Here is a 16,398-nt window from a genome sequence, read left to right on the forward strand (position 1 = left end):
TGCTGTCATCGTCCCCCTCTCCCCCTCCCTTAGTAAAGCTTCCAAGCAGATCCGTATCATTAATATTTCAGTATCAGCTGTACACGGGCATTGGCTACACTGCAGCACACTTCATCAATAAGAGCCAGCGAGGGCTGTGAGCTCTGCCACACTGCCTTCATCCAGCACAGGAGGAAGAGCAAAGGCAGAGCCTGCCAGAGAAGCTGAGATCTGCCGAGGGTAAGGCTGCGTCTCGCAGTCCCAGCCTTGAGGTGCTTTTTGCTGCTTTTGCTCCCTCATTCAGATCATCCCAGATAATACCCTAACAAGCAACGAGAATGGATGTCTTTAAGAAAGGTTTCTCCATTGCTAAAGAAGGTGTGGTGGCTGCTGCAGAAAAGACCAAGCAGGGAGTGACAGAGGCTGCAGAGAAGACCAAAGAAGGGGTAATGTATGTAGGTAAGAAAGAAGTAGTTTTCATCTACTTTTGAGCATGAAAAGCTGCATAGATTGTATCTGAGAAAGTCTGGGGAAATGATATTGTGGCTGAAGCTTGGGAGTGACTAGCAGGACAGTCTGGATAAAATCCTGAGCTCAGCAGATTTGCTGTGTAAACCTGGGGTACAACAGCCTCCCCATGCCTTACTTTCCCCAACTGTAAGTTAGACATAGAAGCCATGACTTCAGGGAAGGCAGAATGATGTTAAGGAGCAGGTGCCCAGGTCTAAGGTTTGTTTGACTATTTATTCACTGATTGTTTGCAGGGTGAGTCAGGCACTCTCCAAGCAAATGAGCAGTGCCAGTCTCTGCCTCACCTCCACACTGGGAGGGAATCACTGAGGAGGTCCCTGAGAGGGGCCAACAGTGTTAGTATGAGGGGAATGCAGGATGCATCTGTTTCCCCACAAACAAATGGGTTTGTCCTGAAATCCTTCTCCTGTTCACCGACCTCTTTCATTGCCCATGCACACATTAATCTTGCTTTACAAGAAACGCCCAAATTCCTTTTGCCCAAATAATAGGATCTGGAAAAGAACGTGCCTGATGTCCTGCCTAGAGACCTCTTTCACAGTTAATGGGCTGAAACCTCCCCTTTCAAGGTCACCCTCAAAACCCACTATCTCCACTTATCTAGCACATGCAATTATATGGCTGGATGGTCAGATATTCCCTATAATACAAACTAAAGAGTCCTACGTTCCCAAGACATTATCTCACTGCTGATTAATGCATTACACACAGCTCTTTATTTTTGCTGGATTGGGAGTGTTTCTTTTTGTAGGAAAGTTTACATGTAGGCTCTTCCTGCTATCCTACTGCAACATCCACAGCTGTACTTAGCTACTATATTTAAAACTGCTCTATTGCCAATAGCTATAGATATATATTTGTACGTGACAAATTAAGTACAAAATTTGTATGTAGCAGGTCTGGTAAGGTTTTCATCTTGAATTTTTAAGTACTTAATTATTGACATGCTGGAAATTAATGGATGTAACAGTTCACATTTCAATTTGAAGCTGACCCACAAAAAAAAAAAGGTAAGCAGCATTCCTGTAAACAACTAACTACAGTAAGTAAAACACCAGTCTAAGAAATGTCACGTGGGTGTCACATTGTGGCATCATTACTGCTCAACCTGCTTCCAGATCTGAGTTGTGTTGAGGTTATTCAGAGTTTTTATACATAATTTCTCACATCTCTCTTCAGTCACGTTGCACAGCTCCATACTGTGACCTGGTTTTCATTGTTGAGCCAATATTTCATTGTTGAACCAATCTCTTTAGGAGATTTTAACCTTTTCAAAAAAGTTTTCTATGAGGCCAAAACTAAAATCCATGAAACCTTAATCTCTGAATGAGGATCAAATAAGGATCAAGGTGAGGATTAGGTGCTTTCTCCTTTTATTGGTTTGGTTTGTTGGTATACTGCTGGTTCCTGCCCTGTCATGCACTGGCCAGAGCTTTCCCTTGGCCTGAATCAGTTCCTGTTAGGAAGCTCAGCCCTTTAGGGAAAATTCAGTCTTTCACAGGCAGGAAAAATAAAGACCAGATCCTAATTAGCTCAGAAAATGGGGGGTTTGTTTTAATAGCCAGAGAAGGTGGAGGTGTGGTATATTGGTTAAAACTGGAATGATTAGTATGTTGTTCATGCTGCCTTTTGTCACTCTGTGCCACATAAAGAGTAAATCAGAGACCTGAACTGTTCCTTCCTTGCTTCTTCCCTTGCAGAGCCCTATCCCAGCAGCTTCATCTAGAGCATTAGGTGATGACACTTGAATTTTTGGATGCTAGGAGAGAATAATACTGTATTGAACCTCAGGGGTCTTTTGAGGAAGACCCCTGAGGAGTCTCAGGAAAGAGAACAAAATCCCCAGGGCCTAGGGCGGATGAAGTGGATCCCTGACTTTTGTTCAGGTTTGTGTTAACTCATTGCTGACTCTCAGAGGAGGATTCCAAATGTCTGGGCACAACCAGCACGTCTGGTGAGTCACTTGCTGCTGCCCAGGAGAAGAAAATAATGCTCACTCAGAGGCATCTGTCTGGAATGAACAGCATCACTGGGACACTGTGGCCACCTCGTCCCCCCTCGTCCCCTCCAGGTTCAGCTCCCACAGCCCATGCCCGGCAGGCGATGCCTCCCTCCTGTGCTAAGCCTGCAATGCGGTGCCCATGCCCTGCCACCAGCCCTGCTGAACCCGTGGGGTAGAGAAGAGAGGGCACGAAGGGAGAGGGAGGAATCCTGTATCATGGATCACCTCTGTGCTTGGTGAAATCACCATCTGCTCTCCAAAGTCTAACAGCCTCTGAGTGTGCTGCAGTGTCAGGAGACCCCTGCGTGGTTAGTGTGGATCCAGCAGTTGGTTCAGTGGGCTCTCTTTTTAAATTTGGTTTGAATAGGGGTGTAAGTAATGCTGAAGTTAATTAATGAATTTGATGCAAAGCTGCATCAGAGTATTGAGTCATTAGCACTGTTTATTGCTATCATTCAGGAAACCTCAACAAAGAATGCGCTTCGAGTTTTCAAGAAAGATTTTCAACCATGTGTATTGCAGAAAGCCCCAACGCACCAAGCTGTGTTTAAACTGAGTGATTCCTGCAGGATTTAATGCACATCAAAATATCCCTGTCTACTCTAGACCTTCTCCCAGGGCATAGCACTCCACCACCTCGGTCCCACCCTGGCAGTCCCAAAGCACTTGCGGATGACTCACAGCACTCAGAAGAGGCAGGATGCATGAACTTTAAATTCTGGGTATGCAAGCTGCAGGCAAGGACTAATGAGTGAAATGAGATTGAGCATCAGGTGACTGCTTTCTGATTCAACAGATGCGGGCTGCTGGCAGGAGTGTGCAGCCGGAAGGTCGGGATTCATGTGGTGCATAATGGATGGGAGCCTGAGTCATTGGGTGTGGCTGGGCTGGGAGGATGAGGCGAGCTCTCCCCAGGCTGCAGCAGTGACTCTTCCCAATGACATTGCTTCTGTCGTGAAATGGATTCGGATGTTTTCCTTCTATCTGCATCCCTCCTTTCTGGAATTATTTTCCATCCACAAATATAGCACCTGCTCACTCCTCTTCCCCGTAAAAGAATTGAGCCCAGATAATCACCTTAAAAGTCTGGCAAAAAACATACAAAGCTGCAGCTCTTGTCTCACTAAGTGTGTTTACTGCAAAACTGCAAAGGCATGAAAGGCTGGTACAGCAAATCATGTACTTTGCTCACCTATCAGCTGCTGTTTGACCAAAAACCAGCGAAGGGCTAAGCTTGAGGATCTGAGTCTGGTATGAGACAACCGTGTATGTCAAATCAATATTGTGGCAGTCTTTTCTTGGAATGCTGCTGGGAGGGAAAATGAAGCAGGATGGTGTCTGAATTGAACCTTGTGTGTTTGGCCCATTCAGGGGCTCACATTCGTGGCTTGAGACTTGCACCTGCTCTGCTCAGTGCTGTGCTTCTGCACATTTGTGTATCGTGGGCACCATTATTAAATCCAGTTCACAGCAGTGCACATGTATCATCTGCATCACTAGGAACTCAGCTGACAGCAGTAACAAATTAAAGGTACAAAGATTTCATTTCTTGACTTTTTAGACAGTTTGGGAGGGTGGAATAAATTGTCGAGGGCATATTTTGCCCTCAACAAAGGGAATGTTGAGGGCAAATGTTGTGGGTAGTAGAATGGTTTTGTTCTGCCCCAGGCAAACATTGCCACCACCAAAATAAATCAACAATTGAGAATTACATTCAATAATACATAACACATATCAGGCAAAACAGCACTGAGCTGGACTATTGTTATCAGGGCACTGCACCTGTTTTGCTTCTCAGGCTGTTAATGAGGATGAGCTGTGGTTTGTAACTGGTTTCTCTCACCACCACACCCGTGGATGCTCCATTATCATGGAGTCAAAAATCTGCCTGGTTGTTGTCCATTTTTATAATTTTGCTAGTTGGCCATAGAAGACCTTTTGTTGTATCAGTATGGGAAAGCTGAAGAGAACCCATATAGGTGGAGATGATTTGCAATATACAGTAAAGTGGGACCAGTGGAATATTTTGGCTTGTGTTCATTTAACTTCCAAGAGAGGTAAATTTGATCCCTTATTTTTTTAATGTGTAAAGATCCTAGTTACCATGGGGGCTGCCCATGTACCATATGATTTAACTTATCTGCAGCAGTATCAAGTACAAAGGATATATAGCTTGTCACTTCAAGCATGGAGGAAAATCACAGAGATTAATTATTCCTCAGGGCTATTTGTATTGCAAACTGAATGCCTTCACATCCTGTTAGCTTTTCTGCATTGGAAACAGCGAGATAAATTACAATGTAAGCATACATATGCTGTATTTTCATAATTTGAGATAAAACCATCTGCTTTCTGTGCATTGCTGGGAGCAGGCACTCGCAGCCTAGGCTGAGGCACCAAACTGGAAATCTAGTCAAGTAGGTATGTAGGAGGTAGGTGGTGATTCTGTAAATTCAGTCTCAGGTTTCTCCAGAGTCTTTATTAGTAGTATAGAATAAGACTTTAAATGACCACTGCAGCCAAGTATCCTGCTGAAAGGCAGGGGAGAGTCATGGATGTGACTTCTTATCTTGCAAGAGTGAGATAGGTGAGATGTTACCAGGTGATTTTATTTGCAGTCATTTTTACAACTAGCTTAAAGTCGATTTACCACCACTCAACTGCTCACTTTGGAAATATTGCAGGGACAATTTTTTATAATCAAGATTTTTCAGGTCTAGGCATCTCCAGAGAATTTGCTGTTGAAGTTCTCCAACTCTCAACACAAAGATACTCACTGGCTTTACTGGGGAGGGAAGCTGGTCTCTTTTCTGACTCCACAAATAGTTTGTGTCTGAGCAGGAGGTACCAGCAGGACCTTGGCTCCCCACTGCACTTCCTGAGAGCAGGAAACCATCTGTGTCCAGAAGTCAGGGTGTAATTTCCAGGCAGCACTGATGGATTGTGTTTCCTTTCACAGGCACCAAGACCAAGGAGGGTGTAGTGCAAAGTGTGACCTCAGGTAAGAGCACAGCCCGAGAGGGATGTGGAAATCTGTGGTGGTTGTTAGACCTCTTGGGAAGGCCATCACCCCTGCCAAGTGGGACGTCTCTGTGGAACAACACTGATCTGCCTGACCTTCCTACTGATGAGTAGAGGCTGCTTGCCAGGAGTGATGGTTCAGGGTCTGGCATTTGCAGTGGACACAGCTGGGAGAAAATATTTAATCAGAAGAGTAGGTCAGAAAAAATCTAACGCAGGTTACTTGGCAGACTGGGATGATTCACGGCTATTTAGACATTTCACAATGTCAGGGGCACAGCCCAGCACACAGAGAGGATTTACTTGCATTAGATCCTGTCTAGCCAAAACTGTGGTCTTTGGGAGAGTCCTGTCAGGCAGTTGCAGAGTCAGGAACTTAAAGGTCCCTTCTAGGGTAACCACAACTCCAAGGAGGAGCAGCCATATGGACTGTTCTGAAGGAAGATGAGTGGATCCTTTGCCTGGTGAATTTCATAACTATTGCTGTTTTCTGCCAAGGGATATGAAATCAAACAGAAAGTAACCTGGAAGAGGTCATTCACAGTCTGCAATGCAAAATGCCTTATTTACTCTGTTGTCTCTTAGTATCTGGCAGTGGATTTTTTATTCTCCGGTAGCCCACAAAGACTGACAGGCTGCAGTGCTGCTCTCTAAGCAGCACCTTGTGCCAGACAAAAATCCTCACATACACGATCTAAATTCAGATGTGATCTCATCTAAAAAATCCAAACAAGGACTGCACCAGGGTTAATTTCTTCTTTTACATCAATGCAGTCACTTGTCATTCCAGGGAATTTGGCAGCCTTCTGGCAGTGTCTAGTTTGCTGACTTTTCTGCTTTTGTTGAAACTGCAGTTGCTGAGAAGACCAAAGAGCAGGCCAACGTGGTGGGAGAAGCTGTAGTAGCCAGCGTGAACACAGTGGCAAACAAGACTGTAGAAGGAGCAGAGACCATCGTGGCCACTACAGGAGTTGTAAAAAAGGTGTGTTTGTTTCTTCTGTGATGGACAGGACAGAGGAGCCTTTGGATTAACCTGCAAACATTTACCGTTGATGGCTTTACTTATTTCATGAAAGGTTTTCTGCAATATCTGCTTTTGTATAATACTGAGTATTATCATATAATGCCTAATGTAGTCACAGAATCATTTAGTTTGAAAGGGACACCTTGAGATCGTCCAGTCTAACCCCCTTAGGGCCAGTGAGAGAGGACTGTCCCAGTGGGTTTTGAATATCTCCATGGAAGTAGACTCCACAATATGCCTGGGCAACCTGTGCCAGTGTTTGACCAGCCTCATAGGAAAAAGAGAATTGTTTTCTTCTGTTCAGGCAGACTCATAAATCACTTGGCGCCTCTTGTCTCTTGTCCCGTCAGTGGGCAACAGTCTGGCTCACCATTTTTTTTACAAATGTAGAAAAGCATTTTTCCCAGAGACTTGAGTAGAAATGTGTGTGGGCTGCAGTGAGCATCTGGACTGAGTCAGAGCTCAGGGATGTGCAGAGTGGGAAGGCACAGGAGCCTGCACTTGCCCTCACCCCTGTGAGGTGCTGGCCAGATGCACAGGCTTGTCCTGGCCACGGCAGCTCTGGAGGCAGAAGAGGGCAGCAGCAAGCCAGGCACAGCCTGTTTCCAGCAGAAAGCCTGACCCTGCTGCTCTGCTTCGTGCTGGTTTGACAACAACCAAGTGCTTATTGATAAAAGGCCGTGTGACCCAAATTGTGAACGGATTAAGCCAGATTCAGACAAGGCATCTTCTGTCCTCCAGCTTAATTTGACAAACGGGGCTGCTTCAAGTGAGGGGATTAAAGGGAGTCTGAAGGAGCAGAACAGTTCCTTAGATGAAGGCAGTGTTGATCATTAGAGAGGATGCTTTGGTAACAAACAGCACCCATTTGTACAGCACGAGACCAATACTTGGCAGCTCTTCGGTAAGCCCTTCTCTTTCCCCTCTTCAGAGAGTGTGATCAGTGCTGTTAATGGCCACATGAGCTTTATGAGTCACAGCAAACCCAAACCCAGAATCCAAGCGAAGCCAGGCTGGCCAAAATTGTTTTAATTGTTCAGATAGTCAGCTGATTAATTTCCTGACCTGCACATAAACACATTGTGATGTGGAACAAAACTTCTACACAGCATATAAATCCTGAGAGAATACCCTAACAAAAGAGGAGAACAGCAGCTACAAGTGACGCAAAATGTCCTCCTGAAAGCATGTGAAAAGGGCAGATACAGGAGTTCTGCTAAGCCCTTGGGATAAATCTAATCTCTGTTCCCACTGGGAACAGCAGTTAGGCTGCAGGAGTGCAAACAGTGATTCCTAATTCCATGGGGCCAGAATACCCCTTCCTACCTTTTGACTGACCATGGGGTGATTGACCCAGGAGAGTGAAGAATTTGCTGATGATAGGAATCCTTGCTGTAGATAGCATGCTGTCTCCCCTCCAGCAAGGACTGAGCAGCAGCAATCCTCTTCTCCTTTCCTCCTAAGTGAGCCTCTTCTCCTTTCCTCCTAAGTAAGAACCCCACCTCAAAGACTGACAGCTACAGTTTACAGCTAATTTCAGAGTTTAAACCAGTGCAGGTTTTCCAGAGAGCATCTGAACTGCCATTCTGATGTCTTCCATTGATGTCCAATTGCTTAGACTTAAAATGGAGATTGATTAAGAAATAAAAAATTGGGATGTGTCACATGCCAAAGGGCAGACTAAATTGAGCCAGGAAACTGCTTTGGATACAGCATCATGCCAAACAGCAGAGTTCTGAGGCAGCAGACTGAAAACAGGAGGAGAAAAACAAGAAAAATCACAGTACAAAAAAATTCAGGAAAAACATTTGTTTCCATGAAAGAGGGTTCATCTGTTCTGCTGGATTAGTTCAGCTTAGGAGTGCAAATCTTTTATTCATACTCACCATAGTTTAGCATGTAGCTAGACCCTTTTAGATCCAGCTAGACACAGAAGATTGGGCTCCACATGCACATCAAGTGCATCCCCACTGCTAATGGATAATTGCCATGGAGGCAAAGCTGCTCCAGAGGGAGGGCCCTGAAAAGAGAATAAGGAGTTGTGCTGGGCTCTCAGCACCAGCTGTTTTTTCTCCAGGACTGCTCCTATCATGTTACACAATTTGCTAATGGAAATACACCCAGAGTCTGCAATAGCAGCACCAGGCACCGTAATGCATGAGGGAGACCCACTGGAGATACACTAAGAGTGATAATGTATAGATTTTAAATGTTTAAACAGTGAATATCCACTGTTATAAAAATCCTGCAGTCCTGGAATAATCACAAGCATTTCAGCCCCAGAAGTTTGAGAGAGCATCCACTCCTGAGACTTGTCCATGCTCCATACTATCCTCCCTCTTTCTAATTGCACAGAGCACTTGCAAACATCTTATTTGGGTTTTCAACTATCTCCAGTGTTGTTCCCTGCTGTAGAAGGGCTGTTCAAAGTGCCAGGGATCTGTGAATGCATGGCACTGAGCAGTGCTCGGGGTGACTCCCCTGGGGCTGGGGATTCCAATGGCCTAGAAGGCGTGTCCCCAGCCGGCCAGTGCCACTATTAATATCAATTACAGAGAGCTCGTTGACATTTAGTCTGTACATTTGGCAGCTGGGATCAGTGGCAGCACACATTAGGAAAGAGAGGAGTACTCTAAGGGTTTTGGGGTAAGTTTTGCTCAGGATAGCCATGCGGTGCAGGTGTATCAGGTGGTGACTTGGCCACGGGAAAGGATTCAGCCCTTTGTTGCATCACTGCAGGCACTAAAATGTGGCCACCCTGGCAGCCTGCTGTTCCTCACTGTCCTTGGGGAGAGCACTCAGAGCCGCGGAGAAGGAAATGGGCCTGAAGTAACCCTACACCTATGGAGGGGGGCCAAGCAGATGAGAACAACCTTGAGTTGTGCTGGCACTGCCTGACAGAGCTTTGGCACTGACCTGGTCACTGCTGAGTACAAGAATGAATTGACTCATTTGGGGGAGTTTTATAAGTATCAACTAAAAAAATCTGTAAATTAAGAGATTATAAACCCTCAGCAATTTTTTTGATACAAAAAGGAATGAAACCAGTCAGTAGTGTGTTCTGCCTGTGGCTTTGCACCCATCCCCATTCCTGGGGTGGACATTAGGAGATTCCAGTGAGATAACCACTCACTAAATATCCCTGTCTTAGAAGAGGATTAATGCTTCGTCTGTATGACACAGCACAGAGCTTGCTGCAATGCAGACACCACGTGGCTGGGAACAAGCCCATGTACATACACACGCTCTCAAAATGTCCCTCAGGGTTTGGAACAATTTCCCCCGTAACTGATGCTTCCCTACACCTTACATCTAAATCTTCCCTTTAGATCTATTTGTCCTGTCAGTTTTTATGATTTAGTTGCCAGTTCATGACTGTCACTTTGAATTGGGTCTGATCTGGTTTTTACTTCAGCCCATTAATTAAATGAGCATTTGTCAGTTATGTGCAACCGCTGGGCGCGTTCTTCGGATCACAGCGTTTCTGTGCACCTGACCTGGCACACGTGGGCTGCACCCACGCCATGGCTCATCTCTTTCATAACAACTGCCCATCCTGAATGGGAAAGGCTGCTGTTCATGCCTTAATTCCCTTCACTTACGCCCTGCTTTGCCTCCAATGCAGAGACAGTCTGTCGCACAGAAGGAATTAGAAGCAGAAACTGAGTGACCTTCCTGTCCAGGTTAGATTGGCCTGGGCAAGTGCCACAAGGAGAGAGCAGCCAAGGGCATCTAAGAAGGCACCAAAGGCAGAGCTGCCAAGCAGGAGGAGCAGGGAAATCAACAGCCAAACCACCCAACAATTAGATAGAATAAATAGTTGAAACTTGTTCTCCTTTGTATTCAAGCTTCCCTGTATTTAGTTAATGCAGTGATGCATCCCAGTGGTATCCTTCCATATGTCATGGAGCACAGGAGACTGCACACACAGCCTGGAGTGGGGCACTCTGCCTACAGACACTTTTTCTGTGCTCCACTCTCAGTCTCATTAGTGCATTCAGGCAGACATTTTCCCATGCACAGTAGCTGAGTTAGTGGCACTGGTGAAGCCTTAAAGCTGCAAGACCATGGATGTGCTCCATGGCTCAAGGCTGTACCCCTGCAATCCCATATCATTTGTATCAGCAGCCCCAGGAGACTTTCAGAGAGTCTAGCTGTGAGCTGGATAAAAACAAAGCCACCACAAAAGACTACCTGGATTTGTAGGGTAAGACAGGAATCCTGCATGCCCCTCTGTCTGTCCTGTTGGTGGGTCCACTCACTTTAATCAAGGGTTGACCCCTTAGTCAGAGCTGTTGGCATCACTCTGAGCACTCAGCCTGAAACCTGTCCAGGACAGCTCGTCCACAGGACCTGCCAGGCTGCCTGAGGCTTTCCTAGGGAGTGGTTTGGGGATGCTGCCAGGCAGCATTGTGTTTGCTCCAGCACCCAAGGTCAAGAGCACTACAGGAGGCTGAGCCTCTCCACCTTATGCAATTGATGTCCCTTTGAGGGCCCTTGAATTTGTAGCTGCCATTTGACTGCCAGTGAACCTCTCTGGCTTTTCAGCCTTAAAAAAAAAAAAAACAACAACACCTTGCTATCCACTGAATTTGTTGAGATTTGATGAGTATATTCCAGCATCCAATATCTGGACTGCTTTCTCTGTTATATAAGGACAATAATCTTAGTAAGATTTAAGATTGTTTATGTCCGGATATTTGAGGACAGCAACAAAACTCCCACTGGCCTACAAGATAATATAGACAAAAAATTCTACTTCATATATGAACTCAGTGGACAAGTCAATTGCTGAGGAGCTGAAAAAGAGAATTTCATAGAACTTGTGAAAATGAGAAATTTGAGGAATTAAATTGTAATTAATTTCTTCCAGTATTTCTGGGCTTTCAAAATCAGTCTTTAAAACAACTTATTAAAATATATGAACCTAGAAGCCTATAGTACAGTCTATTTAAGATCCCTTACCATTGCACAGGAATATTTTTATAAATGGCAGGTCTTAATTTGTTGAGTTTTTAATTAGTGATAGCTGAACATGTACCTCTGTTTCCTAACCTTAGCGAAATATTGTCTTTTATATATAGATGTCTCCTGTGGTGTATATATTCTACATAAAATATATTTTTAAACACTCAAAATATTTAAAAACTTGTATACTATTCTTGGAAGGAATTCCGAGGCCTTGTGTTTCATTTAACTATGATGTTCAAGTATTTCACTTTTCTTTCTTCAGTAGCAAAAAAATATTCAAGTGCCCACCGAAAACCAGAAGAAAATAGTCCATAACAAACAAAATATTTCATTTTATTTCAATGTAAAATATTTTTTTCTAAGAAAGTACATAATTTCTGAGGGGAAATATTTGGCTCTCCCTTTAAGAGGAGGTGGAGCATTACTAATTGTTTCATGGTTTCAACTTGCCTTCAGCTTAGAAAATGTTACCCCTTTTAATGAGGAGATGAGCACTGACAGGAATGGCAAAACTCCTTCTGCCCCCCAAGGAAGATGGATTTTCACCCCTTCTTTCTTGCCCAGCATTGTTCTGTGAGTCAGTGTTATAGCTGGAGCTGGTGCCCAGGAATTTCTGGCTCTTTGTCGAAAGTGGAGACCCCCTACACCACATGGTCCTCCTCTGGATATTGTCTTCCTGAGCAGTGCCTGAAATCCCCAGCCAGGTAACGCCCAGCTGAAGAATGCAGCCCTTCCTCATCTCCTGCTCCCTATTCTGGGCAGGGTGGAAGTGTGTGAGAAAAAGGCTGTGAAGCACCATCCCTAACACAGCCTGACACCTCTTCATCCTGCTATTGTCCTGGTTCCTCCAACATAGCCTAGAAACACCCTCCAGAAACTCAGTTGCTTCCCTTTCTAAAAATAGGTGGTTGATTTTTAGCCTTCTGGAGCAGTCTTGGCAGAGAGCAGGATCTAAGGGATCTAAGAAGCAGCACAATAGTTGAACAAGGATTCTCCAGCCCACCCCTTGCTCTTGGATACAGTGTCCTGAGGGTGGTCCTGAGAAAGGTGTCCCTCTCCCAGGACTCTTTCCACATGCACCAGAGCCAAGCTCCCTGCCCACAGGAACAATAGGTGGTCATTCTCTGTGGAAAGATGGAGTGCACTGCACTGGTCCTTGTGCTCCTGTGAGATGTTCCCCAGTTTTCCCAATGCAGCTCAGCATTTTAGGCAGCTGCTTTTGATTGACCTTCACAATTTCACACAGCAGCTGGTAACTCCACCTGCAAAACACTATGAAATGCCTGCTGTTGCAGCTATTATCAGTGGCTTCCATTGGAAGTGTCTTTCCTTTCCACCTAACAGTCAAAAATCTGTTTGTAAAGCTTCAAAATACAATTTGAGGCTATTTACCTGCTTTGGCCTAATGTGCACTGTTGAGTTATAAGGTATAGATATGGCAAAGTATCATGTAAATGCAAATGTAAAGTGCTTTAAATCTGCAGGCTGGATCCTGAGGCTGGATGAACGTCCATAAATTCAGAGTAGTGAGCTGTTTGCTGGCAGCAGGAGAGCTGACTCATCTCAGAAAGACTGTGACCAAGTGGCTCCATAAGAGCAGTGGCCTCTCCTGAAGAGCTGCAGGTCTCCCTGCAGGAGAAACTGGCTTCCATGATGTGCAGTTTGATGTGATTTGGTTACCTGGGCTTGCTTAACACAGCTCAGGCCGGTACCAGCAAGAATCGTTTCAGCCAACAATGCAATGCAAGTTAAGAGCATGTTCCTTAGGAGAACAATGGTCACACTGTGCTTCTCATCTGGAGACACATGGTGCTCTCCATAAACAGACTAATCAGCTCTGGTTTCAGCAGGGAGATGAAGGAATGCCTGCAGCTGTGACAGACATCAGTACAGGGCTGCAGCTCGTACTTTGGCTATTTTCTGCCTCCAGTGGTTTGATCTTACAGGAAGCCCATAGGTAGGACAAGCAGGTTGCAGTGTTTCCACCTCCTGGCTCCCCTTGCTGCCACACATGGATCTGAAGTTCAACTTCCAGATTAAATTTTCATGGTCTCTACCTTGTATCTATGTAACTCCATCTATTTTTCCTTTTTACTTCACATAACCTTTTTTTCCCAAATTCAGTCCAAAAAGCAGCACGCATGGCAGAGATGTTATCCTACTGATGAGAACAGTTATGACTGGACAGGAAAGTAAGTACATGTGTGAAAAGGGAAAAGAGAGTACCCTAAACACATGGAGCATAAAGTTTTGTCTACAGTAGGTTTGGCAGAGACATTGATTTGCATTGCATCAGCAGCAGCACCAAGCAAAGTGGTGGCCTTGTGTTTCCAAAATATTGAAGTTCATAACTTTACCTTCCATGCAAAATTGACTTTTCCTTTCCATAATATATGTGTCTCTGGTTCCCTCTATGGTGGCCCTGACTTCATGTGGGAAGAGAGTCATTCAGGGGAGCTGCTGGGCATGTGTGCTCCAAGAGAACAGAGGAGCTTTGTAATTTTAGTTGAGTTCTCTGGTGAACTCAACTAAAATTACAGAGGTCCTGCTACTCCTGCTTCCCCTTACTCTCACTGGGTGATTCCATCAAGGTGCATTTCTGCTTTCTGTCCATCCCCTGTGCACATCCAGTATGGTCAGGATTTTGTCTTCTCTTCCCATACAGCCAAATTGTATTTAACATGATTACCTGGTAATGCAACCTTTTCTCTCCTTCTGTGAATAGGAAGGTAGCTGAAAGATGTAGGCAAGTAGCTAGAAGAGCCCAAAATACTTAAATAAATGCTTGGACTCAAACAAAAAGAAAGGCTTATCCTTTGATAAGGATATTTTTTCTGAAGCATGACATTATAACAGCAGCACAGTACTGCTATATCTTCAATTCATTTTAGTCTATGCAATGAGTACTTAGGGTAAGATAATGTGGGGAAAGGCTGGGTATAGCCTTGCTGTACATTAATTTATTTGTTCCTCCCAAATTCCTTCACACTGATGGAGTCAAAACTCTGGTCTCAATGACAGAAAAAGAGCTGATTTTCAGTATGAAAAAGACCCTAAACCAGGCTGTAAGAAATTGAGTTGGCTTTTTCATAGATATTTGTTCAAACCAGCTGCACAACAAAAGTGGTTTTCAAGCAGTATCTGCCATCTATTAAACATGCTATTTTGCTTGTGTGTGTAATGCTCACCCCCATCTCGCTCAGCCTGTCTAAGATCAGGGTGATGACTCTGCATGTGGCAGCAAGGACAAACATCTTGCTTGTGACTTGGCAGGAGGACCTGGCAGCGCCGCAGCCGCCCGAGCAGCCCAGGCTGGAGGGAGAGGGGGCCCCGGCAGGCGCTGCAGGAGAGGTGAGTGCTGCCCCGGCTCTCTGTGCCACACCCGGCCTCTTTCTGGGTTACTCGTTTCCTCCTGGCAGAAGGAATATCCCCCTTGCCACTTGTGCTTCTAGAACTGCCATGCAAGGGGCCCATCACTGTTCCTAGTGTCCTGAGTTGTTGGACAAAAACCTGAGCTCATCTGTTCTCATTTTCACCACTTCCTTATCTTGGGAATTTTCCATGAGTGACGGATGGACAGATTGCAAACTGCTGCCTGATTTGGTTAATTTTGGGGTGTAAATGCACATATTAAAGTTAATGCTGTCCTATGGTTCTGTCATCACATGGAATAGCTTTTTCCTGTTTGCAGCCATGCTTTAGGAGAGATTTAGATAAGTTAGGTTTTTCTATATATTTTTCTGTATTTAAATTAGTTAATTAATTTTTTTAGCTGTTCTACCTGCAATATTCTTTTGAAGCCTTTGGTCAAAAATTTGTCTCCAGGCCAATTTCAGCTCTTGAACAAAGATGACCTTTTGTCTAACATGGACAACAGGAGCAAATGCTTTTCACGTGGTATTTCCTTTACAATTTCAGTGTTAAGGCCTTTGTCTGTCCCTTCCACAAGTACTGCATGCACCCAAACCCCACAGTTTTCAGCCTTTCTGAAGCTCAGGCTGTTTTCATGGTCTCCAAAGCTCCCAAAAATCTCATTTTGCATCTCCCACCTTCCTCCAGCCATCACTCCCCACTGCCAGTCCCAGAAATGGGTCCGACAGTCCCAATGGCTGCACGGCTGCAGCAGTGCTGATGTCAGGCTGTGTCAGGCAGGAGCAGATCCAGGAGCACAAAGCAGGACACTCCTGCCAGTGGAGCCTGGCCCCACATTAACTTGACTTGCACAACATGTGAATTCACACCCTTGTTTTCCCTAGAGATCTGAGTTACACCAGGAGTGTGTCTGGTTTCCAGAAGGAATGGATAATTCATTTATTTTCTGCATCACCTATGGTCCTCATTGTTTTTAGCTGTTTGTGGGGTTTTGTATGGTGACTGTCAGCATTGATTTTTCTCCTAAATTTATTTATGTTTTCCAAATATTTACCTGTTTTTTTACTTGTCTTCTCTCACAGGGTGAAACTGAAGGTGATCCATCAAGTTAGGGAATTCTTGCTCAAAAGAGACCATTCCAAGAGCATACATGGAAGTATTAGCTGACACCACAACAGGAAAATCCCACTGTCCATAGACTAACTGCATTCAGCTCTGTAGTCTTGCACTTGCCTCATAAACCAGTCATACAATATATGTAAGCCAGACTCCTCTAATTGTAAGTAACGTGCAGGTGTGTACTGGGCTGTGTGTCTTTCCCTACCTCCCTCCTGGCCTCCCAATTGCTTTGTATATTTTGGTTGGACTCACGAATCTGTGTCTTGCGTCCATATGCACTGGCACTTGGGAACTCTAGGCATTGTGGAATTTTTTTTTTTAACTAATAAAAAGTGTTTGAACAAGCTTTTTGTCTTGTCGGTTTTGTTTGCACATTTTA

General features: G+C 44.7%; 1 protein-coding gene across 1 annotated transcript; it reads left to right on the forward strand.

The window, feature by feature from the left end:
• Nucleotides 1-317: 317 nt before the first annotated feature.
• On the forward strand, nucleotides 318-16,012 carry SNCG (synuclein gamma; the record flags this gene model as incomplete). Its single annotated transcript, XM_084210892.1, has 5 exons — nucleotides 318-438; nucleotides 5,472-5,513; nucleotides 6,388-6,515; nucleotides 14,802-14,879; nucleotides 15,983-16,012. The coding sequence occupies 5 exons, from the start codon at nucleotides 318-320 to the stop codon at nucleotides 16,010-16,012; spliced, it is 399 nt and encodes a 132-aa protein (XP_084067018.1).
• Nucleotides 16,013-16,398: the final 386 nt, after the last annotated feature.

Source organism: Fringilla coelebs (genome assembly GCF_963513975.1).
Source record: "Fringilla coelebs genome assembly, chromosome: 8".
Lineage (NCBI taxonomy): Eukaryota > Metazoa > Chordata > Aves > Passeriformes > Fringillidae > Fringilla > Fringilla coelebs.